The sequence below is a fragment of the Sander vitreus genome, chromosome 6 (genome assembly GCF_031162955.1).
Source record: "Sander vitreus isolate 19-12246 chromosome 6, sanVit1, whole genome shotgun sequence".
Lineage (NCBI taxonomy): Eukaryota > Metazoa > Chordata > Actinopteri > Perciformes > Percidae > Sander > Sander vitreus.
The window spans coordinates 14,711,499-14,734,072 of NC_135860.1; the positions used below are offsets into that span (position 1 = coordinate 14,711,499).

Genomic DNA, 22,574 nt, shown 5'->3' on the forward strand with positions numbered 1-22,574 from the left:
CACAGTGATTCATATTTTCTTTTTGTTGAATGTTGCAGCACCAGCTCTACAGTATGGTGCAGGGACTATGCCTCGATGTTCTCCAATATGCTACTGACAATGATATATCATGCTTATCACTTTAGAGCTATGTCTGCTATGAATAAACAGTTCTTGTTGAGTTCAGGATTTGTCTTATCATAACATAACAGGATCTTTTTTTCTTGCATGTCTACAGTCTTACTCAACTGTTTGTATAACATAGTTTACAAAAGACAAATAAAGTTACCACATGTACTTGGTTTCACAGCCTCGTTTATTAGAAGATTTACATTTTATTATCTTTATCATAATCTCATCTGTTCCAGGAACAGAGAGGACTACATCCGGACATACAGTACTTAATGCTGAAACCGCTCATCATTATATCTTTACTTATGGCTTTAGTCAAAGATATGTAAAGAAAACAAAACATACAATATGTAACTTAATCTGAAAAAAGGAAAAGTTTGCATATGGAGGAAGAGACTTCTACTGTACCTCTCACACTTTAAATTCAATTTCTACATTTAATGCAACATATTTTCAAGCTCAAAAGACATAAAAGCCTGTGAGGATTTATTTAAACACAAAGGATAAAATTTGAGAGGTACTGCTGCTTTGTAGGACTTATTATCAACCTGAGGAGAGACATTTCTCTACAGACGTACAGATACAAAGAGGCAGGTTGTCTCTTGTTTTCTGGGTGTGTTTAACACTAAATATGTAAATAACATACACCAAATATTTCCTGTTTTGAAGGGAGAATGTATTATGCAATATATTAACCTTTAAATATGTATGTAATATGTGGGTGCAGGCTATTTTGCAGGCTTCTGGAAGACTGAGAGATCTATTTTATTTTTCTATTTGTACTCTATTTGTTTTATACTCTAAAGATAGATTTTGGTTGGACTACTGTTTTAAGTTTCAGTTGACGATCGGTGTCCTGCCTCTTTGAATCTCTATGTCTGACGCACTGTGACACACCTCACTGGCAATGTGCTGTCAAAGAACAACAATTTCCCTGGAATAATCAAAATAGTTTTAAACTATCAAAATATTGAAATTTATGGTCGACACAATCTACCAAAAAAGCTCTGCTGGAATTCATGTAATACTTAACACGCTATGATTACTGTGCTTTTCTCATTTATTGTCATTATTAGAAAAATAGATTCTGTCAGGAAGTAATGATGAGACTTGCAATAATGTGTGCATGTGTGTTTTTGCATGTTCTAGTGAATCATCAGTGAATGGTTCCCGGCAGCAGCTCTGCCTCGGAGGCGAACAGCTCCTTGTAGAGTGGAGGGAAAAGAGAGTGAGCAGTGAGCGGGTAACGCTGACTGAACCAGCGCAGCTTCTCCATGTGCAGACTGCACAGTGAACGCAACACTGCCATCCTCTGGTACAACTGCAGGGAGGACACAGACAAAGTCAGACATCCACCCTTTACTACAGTGACAAACACGCAGGTCAAAGAATAATATATTTGGATAAAGTAAATAAAGAGAAAGTATCTGCTCTGTACCTTGTGCATTAGACTTTCTTGGTTGTCTCGGTGTAGAATGTGTGTGAGTCCAAACTCCACGCTTCTTTGCACTCGCTGAACTTTGCCTCTGTCCTCCAAACATGGACGATCTGCACAGAAAGACAAAAAAAGCAAAGAGGGATTTATTTTAACACCTTACTGTAAACTCAAAACGTTCTACATATGTGTGATTAGTCCTTGTTCACTGTGTGGCCTGTTAAAATTACCATGCCTACTAACAGCCACTGGGGGGCAGAAAGGTTATTTGTGTGGAATGGATGGAGAAAACCACAGGGCCAAATGTGATGGAAAAGATGCTAAAAGGAGGACTTGTACATGTATTTGGGCAATAAAAATTTAATGTTTTTGTAATATTGATTACAAATGTAATTTGCTTAATTTGGACCAAAATGAATAAACTATATTTTCAAAATGTTAACTTTTTGGTCTCAAAGATGACCACGGCACCTGGTAACATAGACCAGACTACATCCTGCAGAACAAGTAAAGAAAAATCTGCTTCCAAAAGGTAAACAAAATGAAATGGATGTTGCCTGATGAAGAGTTCAAAGACAGAAATATGTTGCTTATCCTGCTGGTAACCAACTGTGACTACTGTAGTGTCTTCACACTTCTATATGTTTCAAAACTGAGGAATAACATGCAACATAACTGAGAGACAGGTGAGCTGATCTTACCTGTGTTGATCAGCACCAGAGCACTGAAGAGAGCGATCTGCTGATCGGTGAGCTTTAGAGCACACATACCGTGAGCAAAGTCAAACACTGCTGTGATTAAATCACCACATGCTGCAAGAAAAGAAACCACAGAGCATTGATAAACCACCATATATGTATATATTATGCTCACTGCACAAATGGTATTAGAACTGCCTTTGTGCTTCAGGTTGGAGCAACGTGTAGAGAAATCCTCACCCAAAGACTTGAAGACTTCAGCTCCAGCAAATTTTCCATCGAAGAAGACGGTGTTGTTCTCTGTGTTGAAGAAGCGGCTCATCCTGACCAAAACCACCTCCATGGAGCCTGAGTGAAAAGGGAAGATAAAGGATTTGTTAAAAGAAGGTATTAAAAGCATTTTAGCTTGGGATTGAAGGTGACACTGACTTCTTGTAAGTGGCAGGTAAACTCACCAGTCTTCAGGAGAGCAATCTGGTCGTTCTGGCTGAGCATACGGAAGCCTGGGATGTGTTTTGCGAACTCCACAACATACTGCACGGCATCAGTCAGTCGGATGGCGCAGTGCTGCCACATATCATCCACCGACTGGGAGCGAGAATAAGATTGTTGGGGAGGTTTATTTCAACGTAACGTTCCAATCAACCAAAAAAGGGACTTAAACTTGAAGTCATCCCACATAAACACATCCTCACTCTCTAGTCTACTGATTTAGCATAGCATGTTTCAGTATTTTATCTCTTTACTTACTGTAATTATATATTATAGCATATGTGCTGCTGAAAAGCAAATTTTGGAGGACTAACAAAGTAATTAACTTTAAATTGAACAAAAAACAGTCATCAGGTTGGTATACTTTGCTCTGGTAGGCTTGGATCTCCTCTCTGCTAAACAGTTTCCATCTGAGAGCCTGCAGCTCCTCCGCTCTGTACTTGCTGGTCTCTCTGTGGGAACGCACAATGCTGGCACACAGCTCATCTGAAACGGAAAAAAAGAAACACTTAAAAAATACAACACAACTTTATTCAAGTTAGCCCACATTGTTGTTTGTTCACCTATGTTTCTCAGAGAGTGAGGATAGAGGCTGTAAGGATCCTCCAGAGGATTGTAGGGATGAATCGCCACCAGATCATGAGATGGCTGTCTGGAGTCAAATTCTGACATGAGGAATAGAGAAGACAAATAAGAAATAAACAGAGGAGGACGAAGGGAACAGCACACAGTGACGTGTGTACACACAAGTACCTCACCTCTTATGTCAGGGTGTCCGCTGTTGTCCCCCCTCCCCTGGGATCTCGATGTGGGAGACACACCTGAGCCTCGGTAGATCATACCCGACACCTGTGTCTCGTTCGGGGAGCACACCAAATAAGGGTGAACATCAGCGGTGTAGGACAGCAGCTCGGACCCCCCGGTGAAGGAGTAGGCTGAGGCCATGGGCTGAAGGAGCTGTGGGGAGCAGTCTTGACGAGCCTTGGTGGGGAAGGACAAGAGAGACTGGGCGTCTCCCTGAAGTTGCTGCTGCTGCTGCTGCTGTTGTCGGTGCCTCTCCACTTCAGCAATCAGAGAGTCCCGCTGACGTTTTGACATCCGTCCGAACTTCACCGCTGAGGAGGACAAAAAATGAGCACATAAAAATAACCAAATGCTGTGAATGAAGAACACAGGTTGTGTGTCTGTGTTGGTGTGTTTGTGTCTCACCATCTCTGCTCATGCCCTGGTCTAAGCACTTCTGCAAGCGGCAGTGTTGGCAGCGGTTGCGGCTGGCCCGGTCGATCTGACAGTTGTTCTGCCTGGAGCAGGAGTACGATACAGTAGGCAGCTGGCTACGCCGGAAAAATCCCTGAGGGGTGGTGGGTATGGCATGGTTAACAGAGCCCGACAGAAACAGGATTTTTGAGGCAGATACAAATATTGATATTTAAGACTTACAAAAATGTAATGATCACACATCAGCCATTAGTATGTACAGTGCAGTATTCTTTATTACATAAACACATAAAAGTAACACATAAAGTTTTGCTTTTAAAGCTCTGATAAACAAACTATGTCATGGGACATGTTTCTTAATTACCTCAAACATATATTTGAAATCCTCTCCGGGAACCATCACCTTATCGTGGTGGAGAGGTTTGTGTGTCCCTATGAACCTGAGGGCTGTGTTGTCTGGAGCTTTGTGCTCCTGGTAGGGTCTCCCAAGGCAAAGTGGTCTCAGGTGAGGGGCCAGACAAAGAATGGTTCAAAAACCCTATGAGAAATCGAGGTAGAGATGGAGTGACCCTGCCCGGAGAAAGCCTGGGGCCCCTGTCTGGAGCCAGGCCCAGATGGAGGGCTCGTCAGCGAGCGTCTGGTGGCCGGGTTTGCCACGGAGCCCGGCCGGGCATAGCCAGAAAAAGCTACGTGGCAGACATCTCTCCATCCCATGGGCCCACCACCTGTGGGAGGAACCGCTGGGGTCGGGTGCGCTGCTACACGGGTGGCAGTGAAGGTCAGGGGCCTTGACGGACCAGACCCGGGCAGCAAACGCTGGCTCTGGGGACGTGGAATGTCACCTCTCTGTGGGGGAAGGAGCCGGAACTTGTGCGGGAGGTGGAGCGCTACCGGTTAGATCTGGTGGGGCTTACCTCTACGCACAGTCTTGGTTCTGGAACCATACTCCTGGATAGGGGTTGGACTCTTTTCTTCTCCGGAGTTGCCCAGGGTGTGAGGCGCCGGGCGGGTGTGGGGATACTCACAAGCACCCGGCTGAGCGCCGCTACGTTGGAGTTTAACCCGGTGGACGAGAGGGTCGCCTCCCTACACCTGCGGGTTGTGGGGGGGAAAACTCTGACTGTTGTTTGTGCATATGCACCAAACAAGAGTTCGTAGTATTCGGCCTTCTTGGAGACCTTGAGTGGAGTCCTGCATGGGGCTCCAGTGGGGGACTCCATAGTTCTGTTGGGGGACTTCAACGCGCACGTGGGCAATGATGGAGACACATGGAGAGGCGTGATTGGGAGGAACGGCCTCTAAACCAGAGTGGTTGTTTGTTGTTGGACTTCTGTGCTAGTCATGGATTGTCTATAACGAACACCATGTTCGAACATAGGGATGCTCATAAGTGTACTTGGTACCAGAGCACCCTAGGCCAAAGGTCAATGATCGATTTTATAATCATTTCATCTGATCTGAGGCCGTATGTTTTGGACACTCGGGTGAAGAGAGGGGCGGAGCTGTCAACCGATCACCATCTGGTGGTGAGTTGGGTCAGGGGGTGGGGGAAGACTCTGGACAGACCTGGTAAGCCCAAACGGGTAGTGCGGGTAAATTGGGAACGTCTGGAGGATGCCCCTGTCCGACAGACTTTCAACTCACACCTCTGGCAGAGCTTTTCGTGCATCCCTGTGGAGGCTGGGGGCATTGAACCCGAGTGGACAATGTTCAAAGTTTCCATTGCTGAAGCTGCGGTGAGGAGCTGTGGTCTTAGGTGCCTCAAGGGGCGGTAACCCACGAACACTGTGGTGGACACCGGTGGTCAGGGAAGCCGTCCGACTGAAGGAGGAGTCTTTCCGGGATATGTTATCCCAGAGGACTCCGGAGGCAGTTGCAAGGTACCGAAGGGCCCGAAGGGCTGCAGCCTCTGCCGTGAAAGAGGCTTGTGGATCTGGAGAAGGCGTATGACCGGGTGCCCCGGGAGATACTGTGGGAGGTGCTGCGGGAGTACGGGGTGAGGGGGTCCCTTCTCAGGGCCATCCAATCTCTGTACGACCAAAGTGAGAGCTGTGTCCGGGTTCTCGGCAGTAAGTCAGACTCGTTTCAGGTGAGAGTTGGCCTCCGCCAGGGCTGCGCTTTGTCACCAATCCTGTTTGTAGTATTTATGGACAGGATATCGAGGCGTAGTCGGGGTGGAGAGGGGTTGCAGTTCGGTGGGCTGGGGATCTCATCGCTGCTTTTTGCAGATGATGTGGTCCTGATGGCATCATCGGCCTGTGACCTTCAGCACTCACTGGATCGGTTCGCAGCCGAGTGTGAAGCGGCTGGGATGAGGATCAGCACCTCTAAATCGGAGGCCATGGTTCTCAGCAGGAAACCGATGGAGTGCCTTCTCCAGGTAGGGAATGAGTCCTTACCCCAAGTGAAGGAGTTCAAGTACCTTGGGGTCTTGTTCGCGAGTGAGGGGACAATGGAGCGGGAGATTGGTCGGAGAATCGGCACAGCGGGTGCGGTATTACATTCAATTTATCGCACCATTGTGATGAAAAGGGAGCTGAGCCAGAAGGCAAAGCTCTCAATATACCGGTCAGTTTTTGTTCCTACCCTCACCTATGGTCATGAAGGCTGGGTCATGACCGAAAGAACAAGATCCAGGGTACAAGCGGCCGAAATGGGTTTCCTCAGGAGGGTAGCTGGCGTCTCCCTTGGAGATAGGGTGAGAAGCTCAGTTATCCGTGAATAGCTCGGAGTAGAGCCGCTGCTCCTTCGCGTCGAAAGGAGCCAGTTGAGGTGGTTCGGGCATCTGGTAAGGATGCCCCCTAGGCGCCTCCCTAGGGAGGTGTTCCAGGCACGTCCAGCTGGGAGGAGGCCTCGGGGAAGACCCAGGACTAGGTGGAGGGATTATATCTCCAACCTGGCCTGGGAACGCCTCGGGATCCCCCAGTTGGAGCTGGTTAATGTGGCTCGGGAAAGGGAAGTTTGGGGTCCCCTGCTGGAGCTGCTACCCCCGCAACCCGATACCGGATAAGTGGACGAAGATGGATGGATGGAAGGATATATTTGAAATTTCTATGCTCACATTTCTTGTTACTTATCAGTTCAAATATACAATTATTGGCCAATATATTGGTTAGCTCTTACTGGGAACTATGCTCATTTGCCTTCTTGCTGAGAGTTAGATGAAAAGACTGATACCACTCTCATCTGTTCAGTGTGAAGATGGAGCCAGCAACCGGTTAGCTTAGCTTAAGTTACCGTCTCTGGAGGAAACAGCTAGTCTGGTTCTGGCAACCAGCAAGAAACTCCAAGAATGAACTGCACCCGGTCAAGAAATAGTCCGACACATAACCCTCCCTAAAACCACATCATGTTGTTGTTACACTTCATCTTTTTCTACAGATTAAACAAACACGATATAACGTGTTGATTAATGACCTTTAGAGGTGCTGGTAGGTAGATTTCCTACCTTTAGACAGAGCCAGGCTAGCGGCCCCCCCGTTTTTTTTATACTAAGATAAGCTAACAGGCTGCTAGCTGTAGCTTCATATTGAATGGATGGACATGAGAATGGTATCAATCTTCTTATGTAACTCTCTGAAGTGTATTTTCTGCTCCTTTAATACTGATAAGTCGTGTGTGTGTGTGTGTGTGTGTGTGTGTGTGTGTGTGTGTGTTTGTACAGTAAGTATGTGTTGCATACTGTCATCTCACCTTGCAGCCCTCACAAGTGATGACTCCATAATGCACTCCAGAGGATTTATCACCGCAGATTTTACACGGGATAACTTCAATTTGAGCTGAATAAACAGAAATAAAAACAGTTATTTTAATATTTTCAAATGCAGCCCTCTTCTACTTTCTTCCACACAGGTGCTGCTTCACACTCACTCAGATAATACAATACTGAACAGGATATGAAAAGCTAAAATGTCAGTTTATGTTCTATGAATAATATATAATTCATTATGTTTTCTGATTCATAAATAATTTCAATATCCAATGAAATAACTTAATCTCTATAGCATACAGCTTCTCGCTGTAGAAGTAAAATATGCCATAATGACACAGCATAATTTTACCCAATGAAGTCAACTGGAAAGCGATTCCCACTGTGAGAACTTCAGTTTGCTGTACTTCCCCTTAAACATATATCAAATGTTGTGTTGAGTGAACAAAGGTATTTTCCTCTCAAACACCTCTTGCGTTAATAATAAAGAACAAAATAACCACAAAAAATTCTGAGGACGTGGAATATTTGCAAATGGAGAAAGGCGGAGAATACGAAGGTGTCAACCTCAGAGTCCTTTTAAGTGGTTGACTGGCTTCTCTTTCACTGTGACTGTCCCTCTTTCATGTCATCTCTTTCTTTGTGAATCCTTCTCTGTCTCGCTCATAAAGGACACAGCTGCCAGTAATGCACTCTCTCTACCTTCATCACTGCCAGTAACGGCCCACCCCACTCTCGCCTCCCCCTGTGCCCCTGATCTCTGCAAGCTCTCACGCCCCTAAGTCTTTTGCTTAGTGGCGATTTTTGTCAGAATCATTTGATCCATTGAAGTATCAGAAATGTCTAAAACCCTGTGTTGGGGACAGGTGTGAACAGTTGTATAGTATGTCCTGACAAACCAATAAAATGTTACTGTGTATAATTCACATTATATAATGAATTTAAGAAACGTCTCATTAAATAATGACACACATTCAGGAAGAGGAGCGTAACGTATTGTCATTTTCATACTAAATAATCTCTCCTTTCATCTATTCCTGTCACCTTCTCTCTCTTCCTTCCACAAATGCACTGAAGGTGCGAGACGAGCTCTTGCGTCTGATGCTTATATACAGTAGTATTTGCGTTTCCGTGCATAACTGTGTCACATTTTCTCACGAGTGTGTGTTAGTGTGTCAGTGTGTGCCCTCTTTATCTGGTGCCACAGGGATCAACTGAAGGCTCCTGAGGAGCACAGCCGGTTTAAGGTGAAATAGACTTTTTTAAATGCACACGTAGAGTACAAGCATGTGCGATGAAGCAGAAATGAGAGATGAGATTGCTGCAGCTGCTGCTGCCAATAGAGGTGATTAATTGACCTCAAGATTCACCATGATAAGGATTAGAGTATTTTACAAATTCACCGAGATACTGACACTGTAAAAGATGACTGGATTATTTGGTTTTAATAAACTCAACAGAAACCTTTCCTGCAAGATAAATATCATATCATTTAAAGTCATCAGATAAAGTCACTGAGCTGTGACTATGATTGTGTTTCCATCTGTAGTGCAGGATAGGCAGAGAGAACATGAGTGGTCTCTGTATTTTTTCTACGCTATTTCACTTCTGATCGTCAACCTCAAACAACAGGAAATCCACTGTGACCCACAACCTTTCACTGATCACGCACATAGTCAAACACACAAACACACACAGCAATCACAATGCTCCTCCATCAACTTTCCACGCAATCATAGATTTGATCATTCTTTATAAGACAACCTACTGACACAGCACAGTGTCGAAAGCAGGATCAAGTTAATAAATCATCTTTTTTGGTGACAAACTCTAAAAAACAATCTACCTTTGATTGGCCTGAGAGTATCAAGACACCAGTATCTAATATATATGGAAATTAATTTAACAGCAGATAAACAAAGCAGATTTTATTATGGTACCACCTTGTTATCTCCAGCCACAGGCTAAGACCAATCAAACCCAGCATCTCCTAGTGTGTGTGTGTGTGTGTGTGTGTGTGTGAGCGAGTGAGAGATAAAATACTGAAAAAGAACTAGACCACCTTTATTTCTTCCATTAGTGTTTTTATCAGTGACAGAGAAGGTTTCTTTGTTTGTAGCAGACAATATGGCTGAAAGACAGTGCTTGTTTTACAAATACATGTATATTTAATCTAGAATCGAACTTTTTTTTTTACTGGCAAATGCTTAACTTGCCAGTATATTGGTTTAGCTTAATGTGGTAGGCCTGCTCAACCCCTCAGCATGACCCAATTAATAAGGTTAACAATATATTTCTACAGTAAATCTTGTGTGCTTATGTGGTCAATTCAATAATGAAGATTAATTTTGTTTTCCAGTCTACCAAGTAGCACTATTTACTTTAGTTGCATTATGTCATTGTTTACAATATCTCTGGACAAACCCTCAACATTTTATATGTTTCAGTAACACCGTACAATATGAAACTAACCATAAACACACCACACAAAGCTGCATGACAACTTCATACTGAAGAGAGACAAGACATTCAAACAAAACAACCGATCCAATATATTTCAATTGTTCATCCTAAAATCAATGCATTATGTGCGAGATGATGTAAGAAGTAAATATGTTTGAGTACAGTAGTGCAGTGGTGGAAATGTTCTGATTTGGGTTGTCAAAATAAAAGACTGCCACCTCCCACGCTTCCGCATACAAAGTATACCAGGACACTGCTGTGCAGAGATGGACTGATTTACATCTTTTGATCAGGTTTTAGAGTGATCGATGAAAAACGAAGCACATTTTGTCAGAGTCGCTGTACGAACAACAGAAGCTTCCGTGTATAACGGCAAACAGACACTATGAAACATTCAAGGTTTCTCATGAGTGTTATAACTTCCCGCTGAACGCTGGACAATAATTTTGGTTCTCAATTTTTATAATTCTTGTCAGGCTAGATGACAAGACAAAGTAAAGAGTACTACGTCCTAACAGAACAAGAACAAGCCTGAAAAGGCGAAAAAGAGTCATCAATATGTATCTTTTAAAATATACTATATACTCTTTCTTCTACAACCTAGAAAGAGTTTATTTCAGTTTGTGTGTGTGTGTGTGTGTGTGTGTGTGTGTGTGTGTGTGTGTCACAAATTGCCACTCAATTTTTCAGTCACAGCCTAAAACCACATCAGCAGTCTGGTCTTTGCACTGTAAACGGACAAAAAACCTAAACTTTCCTCTGACGGAAGCTTACCTTTGCTACATATGCAAGCAAGAGTGCAAACAAAGTTTGTATACACACCTCACACACACACACACACAGACTAACAAAGAGATTGTGTTTGTGAGAGATCAAAAGGCTTTTAGAGTTTTCAAACAACACGTTATTAAACCTAGGTCAGGAGGATTATACACAATTTATGTTCCTTTTATTTATCGACAACACCACTGCAAGTTAAATGTTTTTATAACTCGCATAAAATCATTTAAATCATAATTCATGTCATTATTATTAATAATAAAGAAAGCTTTTTTGTTGGTGTCGCAATCGCAAAAGATTTAAATTGAGTGACTTGCTGAGGCAAGATGTTTGCATCATTCATCATCACTTAGGTAATACCAAGACCTCACTAGATTTTATATTCTATCAAAATGTATTTGGGGAAGAAAGTAAATTGTGATATCTTGGTAATTAACTAAATATATGCACACTACTAATATATAAAATACACGCTTTTCACATTACAAATACAGTAAATTAAAGGTAAATGTCATACCAAATCCAACTTAAGATTAATTGGCCCTGTCGTGCAGAGCAGAAAATGAACTTTAAAAGCTCTAAAGATTACTTACTGAAACTAAATGAAATTATGCCTGTCCGAATGAAAATTTCCTTTACAAGAAGAAATGCTTTGGGAATATCTTAATCCTAACTGTAAACTGTAAATAAGGACCTAAGACAAAACCTAAAAAAGAGAGAGAAACAAACAGAAAGAAACATAACTATTGATCATCAGATTAAATAAAAGTTATGAGATAGGAAGTATTTCTTACCACCCTTCTGTATTGAATATTTTGTTACTACACATTTCTGGTTACATATATTTTAATGCTGATTGCATTGTGCTGGCTGTAACATAAATGTGAGAACTCAGTAGGAGTTTCATTCATTATTTGACGACAACAACATAGTGAGAACATCGACCTTCAGTAACTTCTGAGAAACGAAATTGTCAAAGCTGATCTGAACACCCATTAGCATCAGATTTACCATATTTTTCTTTGAAGCTGAACTTGGGGGGGTTAAGAGGTAATGTTTTGACAGTAGCAAGGGTGAATCAGCTCAAGTGTTGTATTTCTTTTACCATATTTTGGGGGAGAATGTGTCACCTGCGATTTTGATGTTAGCTTTGATCTAAAGCCAACCACTTTTGCTGCTTTGGAAGTGCAGAGGAACAAGGAAATCCTTTCTGATAAAGAAACTGTATAAGAATCTACACAGGAATCTCCCAAACACAACAACAAAGCCATACAAAATGTGTGTGTGTGAAAATTCTGACAGCATCAAGTGAGTGTGTAACACCAGAGAATTAGATAATGAAATGTTTACTGCTGAATTGAACACACAACAAGTTATATTGTCAGCAATGGGAGCCTCCTTTTCTCTTTTTCATACACACAGTATCCACATACAGCTGCAGGGCTGAGATATGCTATATCTAGGCGCCATCTAAAAAACACCTGCGGATCCGTGTGTGCTTCTATATCTATACGTGTGTGTGTGTGTGTGTGTGTGTGTTTGCGTGTTTGCTTGCTTGCTTGCTTGCATGTTGTGATAGAGAAAGAGTATGTAAGCAACTTGCATTGAAAAGATTAATCATTTCTCTTTATCTGTCTCTTCTTCGCGTCTGGGTGTTGTGTGTGTTTTACTTTGTATAGGAAATGATATCTTTTAATCATTTTCATGATCACATTTTTACAATAATATCAGCATTTCCTCTGCATCCTGTCTACTGTATGTGTGTGAAGTCAGTCCATTCAAACTGATGCACTGCGGTTGTGAAGCATCCTGTTTTCCTGTCTCTTTCGTTTTTAAGTATTCAGTGGAAGTGTTTGCAAAAGGGTTTGAAACATCTCAAATATCATATTAATTGTTAATTATATTACTTATCATGAAAATATAATGACTCTAAACAAAATGCATGTGCAGATCAACTCAAAATGTATAAAATGTGTTTCAAAACGTATACATTTTAACTTTTTGTTCTTCTTGTCTTGGTCATGTGGGAGGCAGAGAGGGAAGAAATATCTGAGACATGATTCAAATCTTAAATCTATCAAAGAGAGCTCAGAATTGAGTCATGTTACCAAACCCTAAAAGTGAAACACATATATTGATGTGAACATACCCAACAGTGAGCCAATCTTGAAATCTGGAGACACCCAATGAAGTTTCAAAACAAATATGAACATCTGCGTTCATAAGGTGTACTTTAAACTGTACGTACACACGTGTGTGTATTGTATGTGATCTGTTACAGAGCTACTTAAAATATGCTTGATTAAAGCTTAAACATCAAATAAATGTTCAAATCAACTTCAAGAAAGTTTTCCCTGTGCGACCCAGTGTTACTTTAAAAATGAAAAGTGGAATAAGCTTCATCACACAGCATAATAAAGTTAAAAAAAAAAAAAAAAAAAAAAAAAACGTTGACGTGTTTGAACCCACAGGTGTCTAAGTGCATGAATACAGTTATTTCAGATTTGATTTAAAACCTAAACATGATTGACATTATTAGACATCTTTATAATTACATGGTGCATCAGAAGCATCAGGTTGCAGTAATCACTTTCTATCTAACTATAAAATCAGGATTGAAGAGAAGCTTTGATGAGTAAAAAGCATGTAATTAATCTAATTGATAACACATCTTTGATTGAACTGCCCACACATACACACACATACACACTCACACACTTCATCCCTACCTCGCATCATCCTTCACTTGTCTCGACGTTTGTCCCACTTTCACAAACTCACTTGTCCTCTCACTTTGTCTAACAATACTCTTTCTTTTTAAACACTTTTTTTGCACCACCTATTCTTTCAATCTTTCTTCTTTTTTTCGTTCGTCCTTTAGCGAGCCGGGTCAGGTGCTCACTGCAACTTCAGCACACATATTCAGACTTTTGAGTGTCAGTCACCGCCTCACCTTCCTTGTTAGCGTGTGAGTGTGTGTGTGTGTGTGTGTGTGTGTGTGTGTGTGTTTGAGCGAGAGAGAGGAGAAAGAGACAAAGAAAGGGGGGGACTGTCCCCTGCCCTGGCTTCTTTTTCAAGGTACTTTTTCCTTATACCTTTGTTGTTATCCTTCGCCCCCTCACTCTACACCAGACGTTTAAAAAAAATGTGTTTTATAGTGTCTGGCACCTTTGAGACTCTCCCTGAGAATTTCAATCAAACCATTTTCAACAGGAATACCTGGGGCTCCAGTAAAGACATGTAAGTTACAGAAGGATTTCAGTAAAGTGAAATTGTATTTATTCTCAAACTCACACATTTTAATTTTTATTTGTTTAAATATTCTTGTCGATGCTTATGATGCACATGGGTGTTTCAAAAAATTTATTGAGATGTTTTACTTGAGTAAAACTATCAATACCACACAATTAAATGACACTCTTATAAGTTAACGTTCAGAATTGTACTTATTGTATGTAAAAGTATTGCAGACATGTATCCAAAGTAAAAGAATGAGGGTTATATCATATTACTGGACTATTATTACTGATGCATTAATCTCAATGCAAGGGTTATATGTAAATGTAAGCAGCATTTCAATTTTGCAGCTGGTCGAGGTGGAGGAAATTGTAACTACTTTATATAGTTTCATCTATAACAATGTATCATATATATTTTATAGTAACTATATCTATCAGACAAATGTAGAACAGTATCTCCCTGTTAAATGTAGTGGGGTAGAAGAATAAAGCAGCAGAAAATTGAAATACTCAAGTACAATTATAGTTAATAATTACAGTACTTGAGTATGTATACTTAGTTATCTTTCTCTCCCTCTATCATCCCTCCATCTATAGCACCTGACTGATGCTCCACTCAGTCTGGTTTTATTTACATGCACTCTTACTCACAAGCAACAATCAATAACAATCGATATTATTTAAGCTCAATTTGTTTATCATCACACCACCTAACATGAAGGTTGGTGGTGTGTTACACACAGCATCTCCACACATGATAACATACCCAGGTGTGCTCAAGTTGTGGCAGAAAGTGTTAAACCAAAGAAGTTAAAAAAAGACAAGATGTTATCGCTGTCATCTGCATTCAGATGCCAAAGTGCCACAGCCATAGTAGTTGGTATTTTCATCAATCTGTGTGTGTGTGTGTGTGTGTGTGTGTGTGTGTGTGTGTGTGTGTGTGTGTGTGTGAGGGGGGCAGCACAGGCGCAACACACAGCACACACACTGTGTTGCTAATGGCCCAACTCCAGCGACACCACGCTTGTGTGTTTGTGTGACTTGCTATACAGGTGCAATGTTGTATGTTCACTAACTATAACCACAATGCATGCACAAATATCTAGCACAAACTCAATGTCATACACACACACGCACACACACATGCTTACACACAGTATTCCATAGAGAACTTACTCAAATGAGTCTTCTTGAACACGGCTCCTCCTGATGGAGACAAAATATAGTTAGTGTTACTGTATATCTAAGGTTTACTTCAAGCTGTACTACATATGAGCATCCGGGTCAATATTTGAGAAACAGAACACGCAGTGTGCTCAAAAGCTTCACTTAATTAAACTCCGGTTAAACCCCAAACTGAACCCAGGACTAAACAGCACACTGGTACTCTGGTTTCTGGGATTGTTTCATTCCTGCCAGTTTTAGAAAATAGCTAAGTACATTTACTCAAGTACAGTTTTTACATACTTGTACTTTACTTAAGTATTTAAATTTATTTTCTGCTCCTTTACACTTCTAATTCACTACATTTCACAGTACTAAACAATCACAACACCACCAACTACAACATGAAAGTAATGCTTATGGGTTAAGGCATCAATAACAACGGTTCAATAATATAATATAACAGCTAGAGGGGGTGTTCTGCATAATAAATACTTATTTTAATTTTGTTGCAAATACTTCTGCTACTTTAGTACAATTTTAAATACATGACTTTTACTACATTTTGTATTGCTACTTTTATAGGTAAGTGCAGGTAACAGTGGTGGAAATAAATATTCAGTTAATTTATCTGAATAATTCTTTCCACCACTGAAACCTGCACTGTAGCAGTGCTATCTTGGCAGTAAAATATCATTCTTACAATAGTTTAACTTGTTGTGATGTTCAAATGTAACAAAACCTATGAAATACGCAAATGAGCATCTAACTATGTGAAATCCTAAAAATGAAATGCACAGGGTTGGCTTTTCATCAAGGGATTAAATGAAACTAGTATGAAATGTGACAGAAACTAACCCGGGCTTCAAGTTACAGATTCAGCTGTGATAAACTCTTCATTGTCAAATCCTGAATGGCAGTTTGGTGCAGGGTTTCAGTATTTTTTCCAATGTACAAAGGCCTATGGACAGATAAGAAGCCTCACTGATAACAGAGAGGTTAAATTAGAGGATTCCTATTTACACTGCTGTGTGTCTATGTTTGTGTGACTCTTCGGCGCACACGCGCACACACGCGCACACACACACGCGCGCGCGCACACACACACACACACACACACACACACACACACACACACACACACACACACACACACACACACACACACACACACACACACAGCAGATAAAGGCAGAGGAAGGTGGGTGTCTGTGAAGCAATAGGTCCTATTTTTTTCACACGGAGGGTCGATTCTGAGTGTGAGACAGAGAGTTTTGAAGGCAGGGGAGATAAGTATCAATGGAAGACGTAGAGGTAGCTGGTCTTTGGGGCCAGATCAGGCCCTCTGTGGTTTCCACTGTTTTCCTCCCATCATCAAATCAGTTTTGCTTCATAAGCAGAAAGCATGGAATGAAAGCAGAGCAGTGCAGTGCACGCACACATGGAAAATGTAAAGAAATGTCAACACTAACTGAGCAAATGTTTGAAGGGGATTGCGAAAAAAATAATAATTAAATCATACTTTTTGGAGCTAAATAAAAGGATAGGCTATATTTCAAATTGAGAGCAATGCATTTTTATTCTTTGTTATTATGTCAAATAACATAAGCATTGCACATTAATATGGTTTCAGCGAGGAGTGTGATGAGTGATTGTCCTTTTTTTCTTTAGTCAGTTCCCTAAAATATATTAAGATCATTTGTAAGTTGTTCTTTATATAATTACCAAATTACTGCACTCCCACTTAAAATATTAAATCTGTTTGTTGATGGTTAGTTTTGTTCTTTGGTAAATCACATACAGAAATGAATGAGCCAGGTGAAATGATTTAAAGTTACCTGCAACATACTGACTTTCGGGCTACGCCACTGTCTTTTCTGAAATGTGGTATTAATAATTTTGACTTATTAAAGGTGATCTCTACGCGAATGGAATAAATGGTTTGCGGTGTATGGCTAGTGGTAGGAAAAAAAACTAATGCAATGACCAAAGTCGGCTTTTGTACAAACTAAATGTGACACAGCATGCACACATTTAACAAGACACACCTGTCAACAAGGCCATAAACCCACCACCATGTACATGTACACACACACACACACACAGTACATGACTACATGATTACAGGGGCACAAACATTAACACCACTTAATCAGTCAAAAAAATCTCCCTAGTGTCTCTACACTCTGACATCTAAGCTGACTGCTGAAGTGACAGTTGCTGCGTTACATAACAGCAGTGAAGACCACTGAACCCAGAGAGTAGGCCGACAACTTTGCCTGAATATAAACCATGAGACATACAGCACAGAAAAGATACAAAACGTAAATATAATAACGCCAGATTAGCTACTTTATTACCTTGTCAGTACTCGCCGACATTCATGCCAATGTAACATTATGTAGTGTAAGAGAAGTCACAAACGCAGATGGTGTTTTAAGTCTATGATGGTTGGGATAACTAGTTAAAAAGTAAATCAGAAAATAACAACAAAACAGATCAATATATAATAACATACTGAATATGTAATACAAAAATACATATGTATAAATTTAGTTTAAAGCAGACCTGATAAAGTAGGTTTGGATGTTGGTCAGGGTAAAAGAAGGTTGTTGACTAAAGAGTGCAATTAGCCTTAAATCGTTTGTGCTAATAGAGCTGTCTGAGGGTGTCAGATTAATGAATCATGAAGATGTCATAAATGTAGCTTAGCACTGACCCCTAACAAGCCCAAAAAAATCCATGTACAGTGGCACTCATAAGTTTATGAAACCATGCTAAAGCTGACTAAAAAGAGGAATAAAAAAAAATCATCTTTTGAAATTAATCTTTATGCCTTATTAATTATTGGAATTAAAATAGCCCCATATCATCACATACCCTTCACCATACCTAGAGATTGGCATGGGGTACTTTCCATAAAATTATCTCTCAATGCAAATCAAACCAGCTATTAGGCTAACTAAAATAAAACCATGCCAATCTCTAGGTATGGTGAAGGGTATGTGATGATGTGGGGCTATTTTAATTCCAAAGGCCAAGGGAACTTTATCAGGATGCATAGTATCCTGGATCCATGAAATAACTGGCCTTTAAAAATAAACATCTGCCTGCCTCTATGGGAATTTAACATAGGGGTGTACTTACTTATGCCCCCTGTATTTTACGGAAGAACATTTATTTATTTACGATACATTATTCATTCACAAAGAAAACTGGTGTCCTTAAAGGTTGGATTTTTCCTCATTTTTTTAATTAAGGCATTAAGATCCATTTCCAAAAGATTATTTTTTTTCCTCTTTTTAGTCAACTAGAACTTATGAGTGCCGCTGTATATCAATCCTACACTCCAGCACACTGGCAGTCAATATAGGAAACAAAATTTGCTGAAAAAATAAAAATAAAAAAGACAAGGTGTGATATAATAAAAGTGTGACAAAATAAAAGAATGATTCACAGTTTTAAGGTGAATAAAAAAATAATGATACATTTCCGTTTTATGTAAACCTGTTGGCCTGTAAGTGACTAAAGACATTAGAAAGGTCAAACCGGTTGTGAATTTTAGAACTGAAAGTATTTTTGCTCCATATATTAATTTGTATTAAGCTGCAAGAAATTAGCAGACAGCTGAAGAGGCCTTGCATGCTGGAAATCACTTTAGTTTACAGAGAGATACTACTGTGTCACTATTGTGAGAACAAACAGATATTAAGTTCACAAATGACTGCAGAATAACATATAGAGTATATGGAGAAGAGGCTCGGACTCACAATAAATCCCTGAGGGACGCCACAGACAGTTTGTAAACAATAATGAACAGGAGCAGAGCTTTACCTATACAGGCAGGAGGAAATGCAATGTGGAGCAGTACCAGAGACTTAAACCCAGCGCTCGAGAAAAATGAGAAGACACCCACAACAGCCACTAAAACCAAGACACTCATCACCTTAAAAAGAGCCATCTCAGCAGTATGAAAAACTGTACAACCACACTGAAACTCCACTTTGACCAGATTGAAACACCATTACAGCAGTTCCAGGATCTAATAAATTAGCTGATGTTGTTCTTTTAACCCCTTAATCCTTACACTCTATGAAGCTTTGTATGTCGTTAAAATGATATTTTTCCACTCTGTCAGACAGTATTGTGTGTCATGTGGTTCCAGCTCCAGTTGTCTTGTGCATCATATAAGACAAAATTCAGCCGGTCGTATTTGGTATATTTGGAAATTTTGGCATCTTCATAAGAATTTAAAATACAATTCTGTGGGTTTGAACATTATTTGGCTGCACAGCATGAGCTGACCCCAAGGCAAGATAGTGAGGTTAAAATAGTTTAATAGCAATTGTGGTATGATAAAAAATACTAACCTGTGTTTCCCTACAGTACAATTGGGTATATGATTACATTTCATCTTAGGGTTAGATCTCTACCACTTGACAATATAAAAAAGACACTTTGGACCATAGCTGTGTACATACTTGACTCATCATTAATGTCTGTTTTTGCTCTTGTCCTCTCTGTTAATCTCTATATTTGTACTATAGTACCCCTAAGTCAAAAGACATCACTTAATATAAACAAACAGGGGTGGAATGTAAGCATAAGCAATCAAAACTATCTGCAATGCTCCATATCACTGGCGTTGGTGAACTGTCCGTTTAAGTAGAATCTAAAATGTAGGACTTTGAGTTGTAATAGAGTATTATTCAACTGTGATCCTGCTACTATTACGTGAGTAAAGGGTATAGATGCTGTTCAATCACTTTAAATAAAAATACTTTATTTTGTTCACTGCACTTACATTAGTGAGGCAAACTGTGTTGCCATGATATCAGACTAGAAAGGTGTGTAGAGGGTCTCTGTGGCAGAGAGACAAGATGTCTTGTCTCAAGACCCAACAGTTTGATTTCAGCCGGGGAGAGACTTTGAATAGTAAAGCATTGACCAAAAACAGAGGCAAAAATAAGAACTAATCCCCAAGGATTACTCAGGCTTACTGCCATTCTTACCCACTCACAGCACCTTAACCACACTCAAGTGAGAAGGATGAGGAGGGTTAAAGATGGATGAGAGTGGAGGGAAAGAAGATAACACTGAACACAGTGACAGTGAAGACAGAAACAGAGTCAGCCAGTGCTGGAAAGGTGATCAGAGTGAGATAAAGAGTAGGAAGGAGGAGATAGGTGTGGGTGGGAGTGGGCAAAGCATGGCATGCTGGGAGATAATGTTTGCTTTGTGTAAGAGAGAGGGACATAGAGATACAAAATAACACTTTAGAATGTAAATATAAGAATAAAAACCAGCTAAACAAGTTGATTGCTACATGCAAAGGCATTGCAGCTCAAACAGCCCACACATGCTGCAGAATAAAACCTCAGTGATGGATCCTCTTACCTCTTTTAATGGGGTTGTCAGCTGGGGGCACGTCGGGCTCCTCATATTCCATAACTCTTCTGTCAAAACACTGGGTGGCCCTACACACTCACTCTCAACACACAGAAACCACAGACGCCTGCCAAGTCAGTCGGTTTTGAACTCCACCTGCCGCCATTAGACTAGGACGGTAAACGTGACAAAACTCGAGCTCCTACTAGCCTACCTGTTGGTTGTTCTATCGCCCGGGACGGCGCAGGCATTTGAAAACATGCACTGCCATATCGCCTTCTTTCCTGTCCTTACAGCGGGCCCCAAAACTCGGTCGTCATCTTCTTATCCCTCTCTGTCAGCAGCCCTTTATTCAGCAGTACACCTCCTCTTGTGTGGTTGTTTTGAAATAATTGAATTCCCCCCGAGGCAGCAGCAGAGTGGAGAGAGTGCAGCTGGATCGGCCGGCCGTTCACAAGCCTTGCGCCCCGGTCTCCCCCCCACCCTCCCTGGGCTCTCTGTGCGCCCTGGCCGTTCCAGGCTGGAGAGAGTTATGTCACCGGCTGTTATGTAATAGCAGCGGATCGAGTTTTGCTTTGTAGTGCTCAGTTGAGAAATATAATCCCATGTTGCTGCCACAAATTTTCGCCACACTAATGGAGAAACACAATGCACAGAGAAGACATTACATTTCAGTAAATGTTTGGCCTTTTATTTCACATTAAATTGGGGGGGGGGGGGGATTAATACAATCATTCATATTGATATGCCGGTAGGCCTATAGTGTCTTGTTATGACCACCTGCAGTGCTCTGTACATGCAATACAAACAGAGAGTTATTTTAATAATGGTAATCAATAACTCATTTTATCTGAGGTAGGAAAACAACTGCAGACACAAAGAAAACGATGAATAATCGATATGTCTTCTCGGTTTACATCATTGTGGTAAATGCTCCTCTAAGACAAGGCGCTTACACTGGGTCCAGACACACGAATAGCCTGTCAGTGGTGGAATATAACTAAGTAGCTACATTTACTCGAGTACAATGTTGAGGTATTCTTACTTTACTTTATACTTCACCACATTTCTGAAGCAAATATTGTACTTTTACTCCATTACATTTATCTGACAGCTGGAGTAGCCTAACTTTACTTTGCAGATTAATATTTAACAGACAAAACCTTTTATAAATATGATGATGAATTCCTATGTAGAGGGTAGTTTAAATCTGTTCCACCTCTAGATGCTGCTTACGTGTTTATGCATTAAATCTTCATAGGAGAGTGGTTGTGAACTGGAAAGTATTTTTACTTGATTGACATTCACAGTGGTCTTTGATTAATGTTCTGTCAAATTACTAATTGATAGCTGTTTAGACACTATACATTAGGCCTGTTAAATAAATGGACCCATTACTTTCAGGATTTCAATTCCTAGATACTCCTCTGCCAAAAGTGACACGTAATAAGATTTTAGCAGGATTATTTGTTTTAAAGATTACAGGTCAAATGAAATTGAATGTAAGTAAATTGCACTTCTAGGCTAATATATAAAGTAAAAATCTATTATGGAAGTGCTACAGTGGACAGAGCTTGTTGCAGGTGGTTTTAAATGAAATATGAAAACAACTGCCCCCACCACCCCCCACCCACTTCCTCAAACCCAACTTGACCACATGACTCTTCTGGGGAGAAGAAAAAAAAATAACTGATGGTGTTCATTTTTTCATTTGTGCTGCATCCGCCACCCAACACACACACACACACACACACACTAGAAACTAAGGTAGCATTTCCAACTGCACTGAGGTTAAAGATGTGAGGGGCCCTCAGAAGACCACCAGGCCTGTACTGTGATGAGCCAAACACTCAGAAACCACACATCAGACCAAACTG

General features: G+C 40.7%; 1 protein-coding gene across 4 annotated transcripts; it reads right to left on the reverse strand.

Moving 5' to 3' along the window:
• Positions 1–277: 277 nt before the first annotated feature.
• Positions 278–21,162, reverse strand: rorc (RAR-related orphan receptor C). Of its 4 annotated transcripts, none has more exons than XM_078252930.1 (13): positions 20,912–21,162; positions 20,707–20,799; positions 15,322–15,351; positions 7,648–7,733; positions 3,946–4,087; positions 3,495–3,851; positions 3,300–3,401; positions 3,101–3,222; positions 2,700–2,832; positions 2,485–2,592; positions 2,248–2,358; positions 1,550–1,659; positions 278–1,432 (listed from the first exon to the last, which is right to left on the reverse strand). In XM_078252930.1, exons 2-13 carry the CDS (start codon positions 20,756–20,758, stop codon positions 1,268–1,270), a joined length of 1,518 nt encoding a protein of 505 aa, XP_078109056.1. In that variant the 5' UTR covers positions 20,759–20,799; positions 20,912–21,162; the 3' UTR covers positions 278–1,267. The 4 variants fall into 4 exon arrangements, with proteins under 4 accessions (XP_078109056.1, XP_078109054.1, XP_078109057.1 ...); XM_078252928.1 differs by having other exon boundaries at positions 20,707–20,824; XM_078252931.1 differs by lacking the exon at positions 15,322–15,351 and having other exon boundaries at positions 20,707–20,824.
• Between the last annotated feature and the right edge of the window lie 1,412 nt (positions 21,163–22,574).

Coding starts and splice junctions, on each gene's coding strand:
- rorc (XM_078252930.1), bottom strand. CDS start 20,758: ATGGAATATGAGGAGCCCGACGTGCCCCCAGCTGACAACCCCATTAAA. Junction 4,088..7,647: donor TCACTTGTGAGGGCTGCAAG/GTGAGATGACAG, acceptor ACCACCCCTCAG/GGATTTTTCCGGCGTAGCCA. Junction 3,402..3,494: donor CGGACACCCTGACATAAGAG/GTGAGGTACTTG, acceptor TCCTCATGTCAG/AATTTGACTCCAGACAGCCA.